The sequence below is a fragment of the Motacilla alba genome, chromosome 7 (genome assembly GCF_015832195.1).
Source record: "Motacilla alba alba isolate MOTALB_02 chromosome 7, Motacilla_alba_V1.0_pri, whole genome shotgun sequence".
NCBI lineage: Eukaryota > Metazoa > Chordata > Aves > Passeriformes > Motacillidae > Motacilla > Motacilla alba.
Window position 1 is genome coordinate 2,076,794 of NC_052022.1, and position 18,690 is coordinate 2,095,483.

The following is an 18,690-nucleotide window of genomic DNA, read 5'->3' on the forward strand; positions in this document are numbered from 1 at the left end:
GGAAGTCAGCGAGCTCCTGTACAAAGGCACGCTCCATTAACTCAATTAACTGGGGGTGTTTTAATTTCAGCATTAAATCATCCACAAGGCCACTCCCAGGCCTTGGTGGACAGGAGAACCCTGGGTGCCAAGGATTTTAGACTTTCTGTGTTTTTAAGTACAGACCCTCAAAAAACCACTATATTTGACCTGAGGCTGTAGAGAAAGCTTCCAAAATGGATTAAAACACTAAAATTGTAGGTGTGGAGTTTGAATAGAAGTGTGTAATACCACACAGCAGAAAACCTAGAGTTTGAGGTTTCAGAATATAATAATATATATATTTATATATAATATATATATTTATATATATTACTATAATATATATAAACTAAGATAAAAGTTTGAAAGCAGTAGCTAATCCTTCTCTTCACCTTCTTCATAGGTTTGGACAGTATTTTATAATTAGATAAAAAAATCCACAATGCCAGACACAAGTAATTAGCTACTAAGTTAAAAGTAAACATAATTTAAGTGTCACTTGTTAATTTGATAGTTTTTCCTTAAAAAACCTTGTAAAGATAGATACAAAACCATTTTTATAACTTATTGGTAAGTTATTATAAAGCATTTTATTTATTTATTTAGTTTAATAATATACTGTATTTATTTAATTATATCTATAGTTTAATAATATACTATATTTTATCTCTATAGTTTAATAGTATACTATATTAATTTTATTTCTATAGTTAATTAAGATACTATATTTATTTTATTTATTTATATACTTTAATATTATACAGTATTTTACTTAGTAAAATACTGCAGAACTCACAGCTTGGGAAACTGCACTATATAAACATATATATAATGTATATTTTAATATAAATATATAAATATAAAATATATATTATAGAAATATGTAGATATGTATTTATATATGAATATGCAAATATAGAAATATATAATATATATAATATGTATAAAATATATTAAAATATTTAAAAATAAACATTTAATTTTATTTGAAAATAAAATATATTTAAATATAAATATGTGAATCTAAACACAAAATACCATCTCCAACACCTTCAATCCCAACCTTGACAGAAACAAAAAAAAAACCCCAGAACCAACATTTGGTGGTGAGTTCAGAACCTCCAAGGGGGATCCATAAATCCCCCGGCAGCACCAGCAGCCCCTGGGGAGGGAATTCCAGGGATCTGGGGACACTCACTTGTCACAGCCACGTGCCTGTTGGCCTTCCCCTCGTCGATGACATCCAGAACTTCCTCAGGGCTGGACACAAACCTTTCTGTGCAGCCCTGGGGACAGGAGGTGGGAGTCAGCAGCGTTCAATTAGCACTAATGAGCACAGTAATTAATGAGGAGAAGCATCAGCAGCCCCCAGGACCCGACCCCGTCTCAGGGTGACTTCCAGGAGAAACTGGGAGCCAATTTCTTTCCACGGGGCTACAGACTCAGTGAAATCCAGACACACAGCATGAAACTTTCCACAGAAAACATGGGATAGCCTGTTTCCTGTGGAATAACATGTTTTCTGTGGAAAATTTTCAATATAATAACGTATATTCCTAATTTGGGTTAGATTTCATACCCAAGTTAATCTTTCTCCCTCAAGCTACAATACAAAGTGCAAAGTCCTTCTCTCTCAAGGCCATATTACTGAATAAATTATTTGATCAATTTCTTTTTTGCTCCTCAAGCTGAGAATAAACAGAAAAATATTATATATACATTATTTAGGCTCACATATGTTCGTATCAAGCATGTTGTGTTCAAGTGAGGGCCCGGAAAGTCACAAAACAAGTTCCTAACCCGAGCAATCTGTTCTGAAATATTGAGAGATTACAGCACCCATGCAGCAAAATATTAAAGAACAAAATTCCTCAAGTTGTTCTCTTTCATTTCTGACATGAAAGGAGAATCTGAATGCTTAAAATTTAACGGCATCCTAACAAAATGGCAATGTTCAAAGCCAGGAGAATAACACAAGCATGATTCAAGCCCATTAATATTTCAGGAAACTTGTTTAAACCCAGGAACCAACACAACTTGAACATTCAAGGCTTCAAACGGGAGTTGAATTATTTCAGCAAGTAACACTGGGTGCAAATGGAAAAGTGCAAATAAATGCATTTGTGGGAAAGAATGAAAAGCTGGGAGTTAAATTATTCCTTTACCTTAACATAGGGGACTCTGTTTTTATCTTCATGTACAGCAAGGTTTGTCTTTGACACTGGAGAGAGACGTGGAGATCACCAGGAATATTCCAGAGGTCATAAATAAATAAAAAAAAAAAGTCAGCTCCAGGCAATGTGTCAGCTCCCAGACACATTTTGGGGATGAAAATTTGCATTTGAGGTCTGCAGTCATTCCCCACTCCTGATGAACCTCCAGTATTTCCAACACACAGGAATTGTTTCCTGCTCTGTCAATCTTGCACCTGCTCATTTCAATTTAACTTTGAGGCACAAAAGCTTTTGTTTATTGCTTGGGTGAATTAAATAAACCCAGACCAAGCTGGGCTTTGGCAAAGCAGAGGAGACAGGAGAGCAGCCTGGAATTCAGAGCAGCTCAGAGCTTCATTTGCAGACATTTCTACGTTTACAGAAATCTCTACATTTAGAAAAATTTCCACCTTTACAGGCATTTCTACCTTTACAGAAATTTCTGTTTACAGCCATTTCCACATTTACAGAAATTTCTACCTTTACAGCCATTTCTACCTTTACAGCGCTTTCTGTCCTCACGCCGATGAACAAAACTCATTATAATTTTAAAAACATTATTGTAATAAAACCATTTTATTAACACACAGCCTGCAGAGGCAGAGACACGAGCTGGGAGAGAAGCAGATGCTCCCCACCACGCTGCCCGCCAGAAGCAGGGGGCAATTCTAAACCCCTCCCTGCATTGTGAAATCAGGTTTTTTCATCATTTTCCCTTGAAGAACACCCCTAGCCAAGGAGCCCCAGCCCTGCCTTGCAGGCTGGGAGATCCTCAGAGCTCTCTGATTCACAGCAAAGCTCGTGCTCTGCCCAGGATCAGGTGGTTGAAACTGCCAGATTGCCCAGTTTAAATTTAATCCCCTCCCAAATAAAGTCACTGCTCCCCCTCTGGCTTTGGTGCAAAGCTCTGCATGAAGCCAAGGCACTCAGTCAAGTAAAACACAGAACTTACCATCAAGCAGGTCCCTTATTTTGTCCAAATATATCTCAAAGTAGGAAACCTAATTAAATAATCACAAAGATCACAGATGTAAACGTTGCTGATTTAATGCTGCCTCTGTGTTTCCATCCCTGTCAGAGCACCAAACTAAAAATAAAACCCCACCTCCCACACAGTTTGAGTTCCATCTTTCACGGGATCACATTTGTACCTTGAATGATTTACAAGCCATTGATCTTCCTCCATTTATCAATGGGAAAATACACACACACAAAAAAAAAAAAAAACCCTGCAGGGAAACCTTATCTTCTTTTTCTTTTTATTTTTGTAACGTAGGCAAAATTGACAAAAAATATTGAATTGAATCAAACCAATCCAGCTCCTGCCATATCTGTGCAGCTGCAGGTTTGGGGAGTGTAAGAATTGTACATTGATTTTTCACCCCCCCCCTAAAAAACAGAGAGCACCTTCACCATTCCACTTCCACAAGCCTCAGCAGTACGTGTTAAATTAAACTTTTAAATGAAGCAGATGTGGCGCTTCTGCCTTGAATCAAACCCAAAGGAGAAAAATGAAAATGAGCTTTGCTGTAACAAAGAGAGACAGTTGTCCTCCAAAAAAAAAGAGGAAAAAAAAAAGAAAAGGAGAGCAGAATGATTGAATGAATTTCTTAATAAAAGGGGATTTGACTCAGAGGAGGAAACAGGAATATGTGAGGGGAGTAGGGCCTAACCCTTCCCCAGTGAAGGTCTCCAGATTATTTAGCTGGAACACCACATGGCTGCATTCCAGGTATCAATAAACCCCTGGTATTTCGTAAAGTCTCATTTTCTCTCATCTGAAAAAAAATGGCTGGGCTTTTTACACAGCTGAGCTGAACTTCCCACGTGAAACTGCTATTAAACACAAATACATTTTGCATTTTTGCCTTTACTTCCCCATTTCAAGCCCTCCTCTGGAGCAGCAGATTCCAACAGCCCAGTTTTTCCTTAAAAACCCTTGTAAAGATAGATACAGAGCCATTTTCATAACTTATTGGTAAGTTATGATACTATATTTTATTCATTTATTTATACGTTTTGTTAATATACTATATTTTATTTATTTATATACTTTAATAATATACTATATTTATTTTATCTATTTATATACTTCATTCTTATACAGTATTTTACTTATTAGTCAAATACTGTAGAACTCACAGCTTGGGGAAACTGCAATATATAAAGATATATAACATGTATTTTAATATAAATATACAAATATAAAATATATATTATATAAATCTGTAAACATATTTATTGAATCTGCCAGATTTCATATTTCACATTGAAAAGCCACACTCCTGCAGAGGAGAGACCAAAGTCTAAATGGATCCCTGTTAGAGAGGGGGGGGAGGGGGAAAATGCCATTAATTTTCAGAGCTTCAATTATTCAAGGATTATTATTTCAATTATTAGGAGAGTGGGACAGTTTGGGTAAACCCAGGCTGCTGCTGACAGAACATTTCTCTCCCTGACAGCTCAGGCAGCTTTTTATTGGGAGAGATTCATCAGCTCTGCTGGGAAATCTTTGGGAAAATTGTGGGATTTTCCATGGGACAAGCCAGGAATTCCCTCCACCTTGGGGTCTGGGAATTGCAGCAGGCAGGAAAGCTTTCCAGAGGAGAGGAGGATCATTCAGAGGGGTCTCTCCCTATTTTACAATAGGGAGGGAAATTCAGGAGGGGTCTCTCCATATTTTACAATCCAAGGTCTCTGCAAGTATTTCATGGATTTGGAATATTTTCAATTTCAGTTTGGAATATTTTTTCTGTCTGTACCTCACAGCTGGGAAGGTTCCCAATACACAACCAAGCCCTTCCAGAAGCTGCTTCAGAGGTACAAGATGATTAAAACAATAATAATTTATAGACAGACTTTTTCTGTCCTCACACTGATCAACTTTTACAAATAATTCTGTCCTCACACTGATTAGCTTTACAAATATTCCCCCGGGGCCACTTCAAGGGATTTAATGCAAATAAGCACTAAAAAGTCAATTTTCTCTAACTTTTAGGTACAAAAAGCTCCACTCTCCATGAGCAGCAGGAGTAGGGACAGTGGCTCCACACCCACCCGTGCTCAGCTGCTGCAGCATTAATGCAAATAAGCACTAAAAAGTCAATTTTCTCTAACTTTTAGGTACAAAAAGCTCCACTCTCCATGAGCAGCAGGAGAAGGGACAGTGGCTCCACACCCACCCGTGCTCAGCTGCTGCAGCATTTAGGCCTGGCTTAGTTTTGGGGCAGGGAAGACACAGAAAGCTCATTCTCCCTGCAACCCACGGCAGTTTTACTGATAATCCCATTTTCCTGATGCCTGCTTGGACAGGAGCTCTGCAGCTGGACCCCAAATGGGCAGGGGCAATTCCAGGCCGCTCCCAAGAACTTGGGAGCTCGCGTGGCTGGGATCAAGAAAGGACAGGGAAAAACACTGCACCACCAGCAGAAGGAATTCAAAAATCCCTTCTGGATTGCCCAAGCTCTGCCCACCTCCAACCCCACATCCTGGAGACAGGGAGTCAGGATTTTCCCAAATGTCCGTGGTGTTTATGGGCAGGGTCCAGCCCCTGGAGGAGCTGCAGTAAATCAATTTTTGGTTCCTGAGCTGGACACACCCTCCAGGAGAAAAAAATCCAGAAGCAACATCAGTAATAAATCTTGGGATTTGTGTCGTAAAAGGGATGGGGAGGAGAAGAAAAAAACCCAAGAGAGGACCCCAGAGGGGATTTCCCATGGACTTCTCCCAGCTGAGCCATTCCACAGGGGGTGACTCCATCTGAATTGCAGATAAAAATTCCCTGTAAATGGAATATAAATGGAAAAATCCAGGTAAGTGTACCTTGATGTGGAACTCCAGGTTCTCGTCCATGGAGTAGATGTGGTCGAAGATGTCGTGGGCGATCCTGGGGATGATTCCCATCAGCTGAGGGTCGTGGAGCTTCCCCTGGGGACACAAACCCCAGAGGTGACACGGGAACCCTCCCGGCCTCTTTTGTATTAGTATTCTATATATGAGATTATAGATTGATAGGCCTAACAGATTTTATGAACACTAAAATCTGTATTTTAAGCTGTAATTAAAGATATCCAGGTGTAAATCCTGAAGTGGGAGGGACACTCAGCCACAGCTGCTACAGTAGGAATTTCTGTGGATTTTTATTTAAAATAATGATTTTATTATTTTTATTTTATATAAATATTTATACATATATGTATGTATATATTTTAAAAATCTGTATTTTAGACTATTTTAACAAAAAAACGGGTGTAAAAGCTGAAGTGTGAGGGACACTCAGGCACAGCTGCTAATGCTTAATTCAGAAGAAATTTCAGTATATCTGAATTATTAATATTATTATTAACAAATATTATTATTATATTTTAATATATTATATATTATTAGGTTTTTTATTTTAATATATATGTGTGTATATATGTATTATGTATATGAAAAACTATATTTTAGACTGTATTTAAGGAAAACCAGGTGTAAATCCTGAAGTGGGAGGGACACTCAGCCACAGCTGCTACAGTAGGAATTTCTCTGGATTTTCATTAAAAATAATAATTTTATTATTTTTATTTTATATATTTTTATATATGTATGTATATGTTTAAAAATCTATATTTTAGCCTATTTTTACAAAAATCCAGGTGTAAAAGCTGAAGTGTAAGGGACACTCAGGCACAGCTGCTAATGCTTAATTCAGAAGAAATGTCAGTGTATCTGAATTATTATTATTATTAATTATAATAATAATAATTATATTTTAATATATTATATATTATTAGGTTTTTTATTTTAATATATATGTGTGTATATATGTATTATGTATATGAAAAACTATATTTTAGACTGTATTTAAGGAAAACCAGGTGTAAATCCTGAAGTGGGACACTCAGCCACAGCTGCTACAGTAGGAATTTCTGTGGATTTTTATTTAAAATAATAATTTTATTATGTTTCTTTTATATAAATATTTATATATATGTATATATTTTTGTATGTATATATTTAAAAATCTATATTTTAGCCTATTTTCACAAAAATCCAGGTGTAAAAGCTGAAGTGTAAGGGACACTCAGGCACAGCTGCTAATGATTAATTCAGAAGACATTTCAGTGTATCTGAATTACTATTGTTATTATTAATTATTATAATTATTATTATATTTTATTATACTATATATTATTAGTTATTTTATTTTAATATATATGTGTGTATGGATATATGTATATGAAAATCTATATTTTAGACTGTATTTTAGACTGCATTTAAGGAAATCCAGGTGTAAATCCTGAAGTGTGAGGGACACTCAGCCACAGCTGCCGCTGCTTAAATCACTAGAAATTTCTGTGACCATTATTATTATTATTATTATTATTATTATTATTATTAATAATAATAATAATAATAATAATAATAATAATAATAATAATAATAATAATAATAATAATTCTACTATTATTATTTTATTCAAAAATTTTGTTATTAAATATAATTATATATTTAATATCATATAAAGTATAATATATTCTATATATCACTTTTATATATTATATAATTAGTGTTATTTTCATTATATATATATTTTTAAATATATATGTACGTATATATTAAAAAAATCTCTATTTCAGACTGTATTTAAGGAAATCCAGGTGTAAAAGCTGAAGTGTGAGGGACACTCAGCCACAGCTGCCACTGCTTAAATCACTAGAAATTTCTGTGAACTTATTATTATTATTATTATTATTATTATTATTAATGCTATTCTTATTTTATTCTTATATTTCGTTATTAAATATCATTATATATTTAATACCTTATATAAAATATAAGATATTTGATATATCACTGTTTTATATTATATAATTATTGTTATTTTTATTCTATATTTTTAAACATAAATATATATGTACGTATATATTAAGAAATCTCTATTTCAGACTGTATTTAAGGCAATCCAGGTCTAAAAGCTGAAGTGTGAGGGACACTCAGCCACAGCTGCCACTGTTCAAATCAGTAGAAATTTGGTGTTCTTTGGTATTCCATTTTAATTTGCTTTAAATTGGTAAATTTATTTTAAATTTTATTAATTTAGTTAAAATTAATAAAACTTAGATAGTCTGTTTAACAAAGCAAATTTAACATCATGAGTAAAAGAGCTTTTAAAACGAGTTTATAACTATAAAATATATATTTATTAAATATTGTAATAGAATATATGTAGTACATACAAATAAAATTATAAATATTACAAATAAATAATATAGTATATTATAATTTATTGTGATTTACTTTGACAAATTTTTGATTTATTTAGACACCCTTTTGGCTTATTTAGGCACATCCATTATTTATTTAGATACATTTGTGGTTCAGATTAATTTGTGATTTATTTAGATAAATTTTGATTTATTTAGATAATTTGTGATTTGTTTAGATAAATTTGTGATTTGTTTGGATAAATTTTATTTAGATAAATTTGTGATTTATTTAGATAAACTTTGATTTATTTAGATAAATTTTGATTTATTTAGATAATTTGTGATTTCTTTAGATAAATTTGTGATTTGTTTAAATAAATTTGTGATTTGCTTAGATAAATTTTGATTTATTTAGTCAAATTTTTATTTATTTAGATAAATTTTGATTTATTTAGTCAAATTTTTATTTATTTAGATAAATTTGTGATTTCTTTAGATAAATTTGTGATTTGTTTAAATAAATTTTGATTTATTTAGACAAATTTTTATTTATTTAGGTAAATTTGTGATTTATTTAGATAAATTTGTGATTTCTTTTGATAAATTTTATTTCGATAAATTTGTGATTTCTTTAGATAAATTTGTGATTTATTTGGATAAATTTGTGATTTCTTCCTCTCCTTCCCCCAGTCTGATGCAGTTTGGGTTTCTCTTTGCCCAGTACCTCCATGGTGTGTGTTTTTCCTGACGAGGTCTGTCCATAGGCAAAGATGGTGCCATTGTAGCCTTCCAGGACATCTGCAAGACGAAGGAAAACAATTAAAATCTTTTAATGACAGCCTCAAGACGAATAATCCGCATTTTCCAAGCCTTTACAGGGCTGAAGCTGAAATGGGAAGCAGCTTGTGCAGTAAAAAACGGGGGAAATATCAGATACTGGCTAATTTTAGGCCAAAAAAAATCATCATAAAATCTAAATTAGAGAATTGCGGGATTGTTGGAATATCCCTCCCTTTTTTGGGGGGAGAAAAATATCTCTGGACATCAGAATCAGCCAATCTGCCTGTGGAACGTGGGGAGGAAAAAGCTGGACTGCGTTTAAAGCCAGAAATTAAAACCAAGCTGGACTGCATTTAAAACCAGGAATTAAAACCAAGCTGGACTGCATTTAAAACCAGGAATTAAAACCAAGCTGGACTGCATGTAAAACCAGAATTTAAAACTAAAGCTGGACTGCATGTAAAACCAGAATTTAAAACTAAAGCTGGACTGCATTTAAAACCAGAATTGAAAACCAAGCTGGACTGCATGTAAAACCAGAAATTAAAACCAAGCTGGATGCATGTAAAACCAGGAATTAAAACCAAGCTGGACTGCATGTAAAACCAGAATTTAAAACCAAGCTGGACTGCATTTAAAACCAGAATTTAAAACCAGAATTTAAAACCAAACCTTGACTGCATTTAAAACCAGCATTTAGAACCAAACCTCGACTGCATTTAAAGCCAGTATTTAAAACCAGTATTTTAAACAAGCATTTAAAACCAGCATTTCAAACCAAAACTGGACTGCATTTAAAACCAGTATTTAAAACCAGTACTTAGAACCAAACCTTGACTGCATTAAAAACCAGTATTTAAAACCAGCATTTCAAACCAAAACTTGACAGCATTTAAAACCAGTATTTAGAAACAAAGCTGGACTGCATTTAAAACCAGCATTTCAAACCAAAGCTGGACTGCATTTAAAACCAGAATTTAAAATCAGCATTTAAAACCAAGCTGGACTGCATTTAAAACCAGTATCTAAAAAAAACTGGACTGCATTTAAAGCCAGAAATTAAAACCAAAGCTGGACTGCGTTCAAAACCAATATTTAAAACCAGCATTGAAAACCAGCATTTAAAAGCAGCATTTCAAACCAAGCTGGACTGCATTTAAAACTAGAATTTAAAACAGAGCTGAGCTGCATTTCAAACCAAAGCTGGACTGCAGGTAAAACTAAAGCTGGACTGCATTTCAAACCAGCATTTCAAACCAAGTTGGACTGCCTGTAAAACCAGAAATTAAAACCAAACCTCGACTGCATTTAAAGCCAGTATTTAAAACCAGTATTTTAAACAAGCATTTAAAACCAGCATTTCAAACCAAACCTTGACTGCATTTAAAACCAGTATTTAAAATCAGCATTTAAACCAAAGCTGGACTGCATTTAAAACCAGTATTTAGAAACCAAGCTGGACTGCATTTAAAACCAGCATTTCAAACCAAAGCTGGACTGCATTTAAAACCAGAATTTAAAATCAGCATTTCAAACCAAGCTGGACTGCATTTAAAACCAGCCTCACTGATTCCCAAACCTCTGCACAGCAAGGAGGAAGGACAAGGGAGAGGAGCTGGGAAACCAGCCTCTCTCAGGGCAGGAGGAATCATTTGATCTGGGGTTCAGAGAGGAGAAGATTGATTGTGCAGGGGCTAATGCCCCGTTCCAGCAACCTCACAGGGCTGTACATTGTATTCTGGGATGTCTCCCGACCTCTGGATCTCAATTAATAGAGGTGTCCAAGCAAAAAAAAATTGAATTCATTATATATTATATTATATTAATTACATTATATTATATTATATTATATTATATTATATTATATTATATTATATTATATTATATTATATTAAAAATATATGTTATATCTAGTATATATATATAATATTGTTTATATATAAAATATATACTATATATACTATATATATTATATATTATATAATATATATATAACTAAATATAATATATATATAACTAAATATAATATAATATAATATAATATAGTATAATATAATATCATATATAGTATATATAGTATATATAATAATATATATTATATAATATATATTCTAATATATAATATATATTGTAATATATATTGCATTATTTACTATATATTATCATATATAATATATATTTTATATTATATATTATATATAATGTAATATAATATAATAACTTCTATAATATATTATATATTAATATATAAATTATATTATATATTACATAGTGTATATATAATGTATATTATAATATATATTATATTATATATTATAATATATAGAGTATATATATAATATATACATAAAATACATTACATCTATATTATATTAAATAAAAATAATTAAATTACATCATGCAATATATATTATGCATATTAAATTAAATTATATCTTATATCATATATATTGTATATTCAATTAAATTGTATTCTATATCCTATTTTCCATTAATTAAATCATATTGTTTACATAAATACACAAATCATCTCCTTATTTGCCTCCCCATGTAGGTGCTCCTGCCAGGAAGGAAGATGAAATCAGAAAGATATAGAAGGAACCTTGAAATTGAGGAGAATGACAAAGTCAGAGGCCACAATTAATGCCCTTCTAGAATTAACAATTTGAATTATTTTATTATCCTCACCTGCTCACTGCTTATCCTTGCTTTAAGGGAACAAAGCTTAAAATATTTGATTATAAATAGCATTTGAATGGATTTAAAAAAATCCAGGTGTAGTATTCCATGAGGGTTCACTACTAATATTTAATATTCGGGCCAGATTTGGGTAAATTTTTAAAAAATTAGCTTGAATTAAAAACAGAAAGGGGAAAGGGGGGAAAATGGGGAGAAAACCGGGAATAAAGGGGGAATAAAGGGGAAATATAATAAGGGGAATAATAATAAGGGGAAATATAATAAGGGGGAAAATAAGGGTGGAAAAGGGGGAATAAAGGGGGGAAATAGGGGGAAATAATGGGGGGAAAATAATGGGGGGAAAATAATGGGGGGAAAATCAATAGCAGGGGAAAATAGTAGGGGAAAAATAGGGGGGAAAGGTGAAAAAGGGAGGGAAAAGGTGAAAAAAGGGTTAATATGTCCAGGTGAATGCAAGGTAGCAGCTGAGCTCGTAGCCAGGGGGAAATAACCTGATTAATGAAGTGTTATGTAAGAAAATTGCTCAGGATTTGCATCAATATTTGCATTTTGCTGGAGGAAGCAGAGATCAGCCATTTGCCTTGCCAATTAGCAAAATCTACCTGATCCCATTACAAAAATAAAAACCAAAAAAAAAAAAACCCACCCCAGCCCTCTGCATCAGCTGCAGTGAAAACAAGTCACAAGTGTCAGGTTTGAGGTTATTTCTGGTGGAAGGTTTTCCACCTTTAGTCACTTACAGACCATCTGTGCACTGAACCCAGAAAGAAAAAAAAACCCTGACAAAAAAAAAATGGCACAAAACTCCAGAGGAAGGGAGAAAAATCAGATTAAAAAAGACACTGAAGCAAGAGCAGGCGGGGTTTTTACATCATTTCCAGAAAAAAAGAAATAATAACTCCAAGTGTTTTCCTCAAGTCTCTCTCCCCTCAGTGATTTCCAGTTTTTCCCCAGAATTTTTCTCTGCTGCCTTTTTTTTTTTTTCCCTGCGTGGACACCACAAACTCATTGCCGTGGCCACGTTTTTAATTCTGTATTTCTCTTTTTCACCCCTCATCCCCCCCAGTTCTGCAACTCAGCATTTGAAGCCCGGGTTTGTAACCAGAAAAGTCACTCAGCTCCCAGGTGAGAGCAACCCAGGACCTAAAAAAAATTCATTTAAAGGCATTTTTTTCCTCCTCTCAGGCCGCACAAACGGGCACTGAGGTGCTCCAGTGTTCCCAGACTTTCCCCCCTCCATGGGATTGTAGGAAAAATGCAAAATCCAGGCACACACATCCAGCTGGGTGGATTCAGGAGATAAAAACTGGGGTTTTGTCAACAGTTTTTATTATTTTATTGTTTTATTTTGTTATTTTATTTTATTACTTATATGTTATTATTACTTATATTATTACTTATGTTATTTATATTTATATAAAATATTATTTTATATATTTATATTTATATATTTATATAAATATTTATGATATTTATAATATTCATATATTTATATAAATATATTTATATATTTATATAAAATCTTATTTTATATAAATATAATAAAGATAAATAAAAATAATATAATAAAAATATATTGTAATTTGTAATATAATATAAAATATAATGAAAATATAATAAAAATAATTCTATTTATATTATATATAAAATACTATATTTTTTTAGATTGAAAATATTTTAATTATTTGGGATTAAAATGCACCCAAAAAATTGGATTGTCACGTGAAAACCTTGACATTCCCACAGCTGATGCAGGTTTTTTTCCAGGAACCAGGGTGTTTTCCCCCAGGTACCTGTGCTCTCGATCAGTTTGAAATGCAAACTCTCTGCACTCGGAGCAGCTCCCAAACCAGGAGTTGCCCCACACTGAAGTTGTACGAACTTCAATAACAAACAGTAAGTTTTACATCCCCTCATTTTCCATCCCCACTCTAATTTTACACACACTCAATCCTCCCGCTCAGCTTTACAGAGATTCCGCCCTCAGCCTGCCCTGAACTGCACCAAAACCACACCTTTTGCCCCTAATATCCCAAAAAACCCAATATTTAGTGTGGAATAACAAGGAGGGAACACAGAACAACTGCTGCAATTCCTTCACCTCCTTTGTTTGGGGTTTTTTTCCCCTGCTCAGACAACCCCTTAAAAAAAGGAAATACTTGGAATTACAGCTGCTAAACTCTCCAAACATCCTTTAGCCAGTGTTTAAACACCCTGGGGGCACAGAGAAATCCTTTTCCCTGCCCTGAGGAGGGACAATAACCAATAAAACACCCACCTTTGACAATCTGCTTGGCACAGGCATTATAAACTTGTTCCTGGGTTGTGTTGGGAGGTAACACCCTGTCAAACACGTAGGGCTTCCCTTGCTGCAAAAAAAAAAAAAAGAAAAAAAAAGGAGAAACTCCATGAGCTAAAGAACATTTCTTGCACTTTCCCAGCCCAGCTTGCCAGCCTGGAATGCAGAATTTGCCAGAGAGGAAGCTGAGCAGTGCACTGCACAGAGGAATATTTCGTGGGCTGAACGGATGTGACATTTGGGATGCCCCGAAGCCATTTTGTGTTGTGGCAGGTAAATAAAAGGTGGCAGATGTTCCCCGTGTGCTCACGGCCATGGATGTGGGGCACGATCAGCTGGAACAGCAGCAGTTGGGTGTTTCCTTCCCCTCCTGGGAATTCAGGGGGAATAGGCATGTGAATATTGGGGAAAAATCCTGTAAATATTGGGGGGAAATCCTGTAAATATTGGGGGAAAATTCTGTAAATATTGGGGAATAATCCTGTAAATATTGGGAGGAAATCCTGTAAATATTAGGGAATAATCATGTAAATATTGGGGGAATAATCCTGTAAATATTGGGGGAAAATTCTGTAAATATTGGGGGGAAATCCTGTAAATATTGGGGGAAAATTCTGTAAATATTGGGGAATAATCCTGTAAATATTGGGAGGAAATCCTGTAAATATTGGGGAATAATCCTGTAAATATTGGGGAATAATCCTGTAAATATTGGGGGAATAATCCTGTAAATAGGGAAATCCTGTAAATATTGGGGGAATAATCCTGTAAATACTGGGGGAATAATCCTGTAAATACTGGAGGAATAGTCCAGTAAATATTGGGGAATAATCCTGTAAATAGGGAAATCCTGTAAATACTGGGGAATAATCCTGTAAATACTGGGGAATAATCCTGTAAATATTGGAGGAATAGTCCAGTAAATATTGGGGAATAATCCTGTAAATATTGGGGGAATAATCCTGTAAATATTGGAGGAATAATCTTGTAAATACTGGAGGAACAGTCCAGTAAATATTGGGGGAATAATCCTGTAAATATTGGGAGAATAATCCTGTAAATACTGGGGGAATAATCCTGTAAATACTGGAGGAATAATCCTGTAAATATTGGAGGAATAGTCCTGAAAATATCTGGGGAATAGTCCTGTAAATATTGGGGGAATAGCCAGGTAAATATTGAGAGAATAGCCAGGTAAATATTGGGGAATAATCCTGTAAATATTGGGGGAATAACCTTGTAAATATCAAGGGATTAACTCTGTAAATATTGGGGGAATAGCCCTGTAAATACTGGGGGAACAATCCTGTAAATACTGGGGGAACAAACCTGCAAATATCAAAGGAAAACCACGGTAAATATCAAGGGAATAATCCTGCAAATATCGGGTGAATAAACCTGTAAATATTGGGGGAATAATCCTGGAAATTTGGGGGAATAATCCTGGAAATACTGGGGGAATAGCCAGGTAAATTTGGGGCAATAATCCCGTAGATATCAAAAGAAAAACATGGTAAATATCAAGGGAATAATCCTGCAAATATCAGAAGAATAACCCTGTAAATATTGGGAAAATAATCCTGTAAATATTGGGGGAAATAGCCATGTAAGTTTTGGGGGAATCAATCTGCAAATAATGTGGGAATAAATGAACCTGTAAATATTGGGGCAATAAACCTGTAAATATTGGGTGAATAGCCATATAAATATTGATAAAATTGTAATGTAAATATTGGGGGAATAGCCGTGTAAATATCAGGGGAATAATCCTGTAAATATTGGGTGCATAATCCTGCAAATATTGGGGAATAGTTATGTAAGTATTGGGGTAATAACCCTGTAAATATTGAGGCAATAACCCTGTAAATATTGTGGGAATAGTTATGTAATTTTGGGGAAATAGCCATGTAAATATTGGGGGAATAATCCTGTAAATATTGGGGGAATAATCCTGTAAATATTGGGGGAATAATCCTGTAAATATCAAAGGAAAAACCCAGTAAATATTGGGGCAATAACCCTGTAAATAGCAAGGGATTAACCCAGTAAATATTGGGAGAATAATCCTGTAAATATTGAGGCAATAATCCTGTAAATACTGGGGCAATAGCCCTGTAAATATTGGAGGAATAATTCTGTAAATATCGGGGCAATAATCCTGTAAATATCGGGGCAATAATCCTGTAAATATTGGGGGAATGATCCTGTAAATATTGGGGGAATAATACTGTAAATATTGGGGCAATAATCCTGCAAATATTGGGGCAATAGCCCTGTAAATATTTGCAGAAGTTTTGCAGTTCAGTGCTACAAACCAGTGAAGGCAGTGCTGTAAGAACAGCCCAGAGCTGACAGAAACTGCAATTTGCTGTCTTGAGTTCCACTGAGCCCAAGGTGACCCAGAACTGTCCCAGCACAGTCCCAGCACCCCACTGGCTTCATTTCCCTGCTGAAAACACAAATGTGTCACCAAAAGCACAGCTCGGACCCAAAGCAGAAGCCCATCCCAGCCATGGTGCCCTGAAGTGGTATTTTTTTCAGGAATTGCTGATTTTATTCAGGAATTGCTGGGATTTTCACCCCCAGCTCCAACAAATCACTTCCCACATGGTGGGAAGTGCTCCACTGTCGCTGTCATATTTTTTTGAAAAATCCCATTGCCCAGGATTTTCTCCCGGGAAGCTGAGAAGCCTCAGAGAAAAATGAAAATATCATCTCATTTGCTTCTGCTGTGTTTTGCTGCTCTGTGGTTTGGAGATTGTTTATCCAACTGGTCATTGTTCGATTGGTTTCGTGTGAATTGTTTTTATTCAATGCCCAATCACAGCTCAGCTGTGCCAGACTGGAGAGAGTCACGAGTTTTCATTCTCATTCTTGTTAAGCCTTCTGGAAGTGTCTTTTCTCTATTCTTTAGTATAATATAATATAATATAATATAATATAATATAATATAATAATAAAGTAGCCTTCTAAGAACATGGAGTCAGATCCATCATTTTCTCCTCAATGGGGGACCCTGCAAATTCAACACCCCACAGTGACATTTTGGGAGGGGCTGGTGTCACCCCAAGCCCTGAGCTCCCTGATTCCCAAGTGGCACCAGGACTGACATTCCCACACGGATACACGGCGTCGCGCTCCCAGAAAAGCTTGATCCCTCCTTGCGACGACTGTCACTGCTTACAAGCCACACGCAGCCCTACAACCAGGTTTTTGTGACACTTCAAAGGGTGAGCAATCCTTCAGAGCCAGCTCTGCTCCCCCCAGCCCCACCCCGGCACGGTATTTCCATTTAAAACACGAATCCTTTTTCCAGCACGGATGCGCAGCATCCTCCTCACGTCCCATCAAAGCTCCTGGTGTTCCCCCTTTGCCGAGGCGCCACTAACGAGGTGATGTGGAAACCAGGACAAATGAACCCCTTCAAAGCTGAGCAGGTGGCTGGAACACAACTTCAGCCCAGGGAGGTGCCACCAGTGCCACTGCAGCGAGGCTCTGCTCAATTCCCCGTTTTTGTCACGCTTCGATTCCACTTCCAGAGATCCCATCAGGAGCTCCTGTCGTAATACGACACGGAAAGACGACACGGACACTGCTGCTCTCCAGGTGAACAAAAAAGAGGGACCTTTATTTTCTGACTCCAACATTTATAGTTTTCCAAAAGTGACAGTGGATTGGAGGGTGACAGTGCCACCTCTCCAATGACACTGGACAGACCAAGAGTCCATAGATTCTCTCCTCCTCCATGAAAGAATGCAAAATATAAGTTGTTTACAGAACTGTGTGTGAGAAAGTTTGTTACAAGAATGCAAACATCAGAAGGTTTAGCAAAGTCTTAAAAAATCAGGGTGACAAGCTCCTGCTCCTTCCGCTCGGGGAGAAGGAGGCAGGGAGGGCGTGCCTGTGATGTGTGACCCTGCTTCAGCCTGGGGGTTTGGAGGTCCAGGATGAGGAGGGCATCTCCAAGCGGTTCAGGAGATAATTCCCAGGTTTGGGGCCGCCCAAGGACCCCCTTGGAAGACACAAGAGGTGACTCCTGATTCCAGATCTCCCCCATTCCCAAGAAAATGGGGGAGCAGCCAGCACCCACCCCAAATTCTGTCTCTCCACACCTTCCCACTCTGGGGTGCTCCCAGCCAGCCAAAGCTCTGCACTCCCAGCAGGAGCAGGGCCCAAATATTCCAGAATCATTTCCAGATTCTCAGAATTTTACCTCCTCACCCCCATTTTCTCATCCCAAGCTCCAGGCCAAAAATCCGACTAATACACAACCTCAAACATCCTTTCATCCTCTGCTGCCACCAACCCAGCCCTTCCACAGAGCATCCCACACCTGGAATGCCAGAGAGCCTCAAAAAAAAAAAAGCAACTGTATCCAAATTGTGCCCCTTGCAGCTGGAAGAGGCACTGCCTGCAAATGGGAATTATCTGCCCAGGCTGAAAGGCTGCAAATGCAAAACAGCAGTCCATAAATGTGCTCCACAGG

The 18,690-nt window shown here is 35.7% G+C and overlaps 1 protein-coding gene across 1 annotated transcript in view; it reads right to left on the reverse strand.

Moving 5' to 3' along the window:
- Positions 1-18,690, reverse strand: part of KIF5C (kinesin family member 5C) — a 77,984-nt gene that overhangs the window by 38,388 nt on the left and 20,906 nt on the right. The window contains exons 2-7 of the mRNA XM_038143296.1: positions 14,184-14,274; positions 9,150-9,223; positions 6,057-6,161; positions 3,187-3,235; positions 2,187-2,242; positions 1,220-1,307 (exon numbers count right to left, since the gene is read on the reverse strand). Coding sequence (XP_037999224.1) covers positions 1,220-1,307; positions 2,187-2,242; positions 3,187-3,235; positions 6,057-6,161; positions 9,150-9,223; positions 14,184-14,274 — 463 coding nt within the window. The remainder of the gene's footprint in view (positions 1-1,219; positions 1,308-2,186; positions 2,243-3,186; positions 3,236-6,056; positions 6,162-9,149; positions 9,224-14,183; positions 14,275-18,690) is intronic.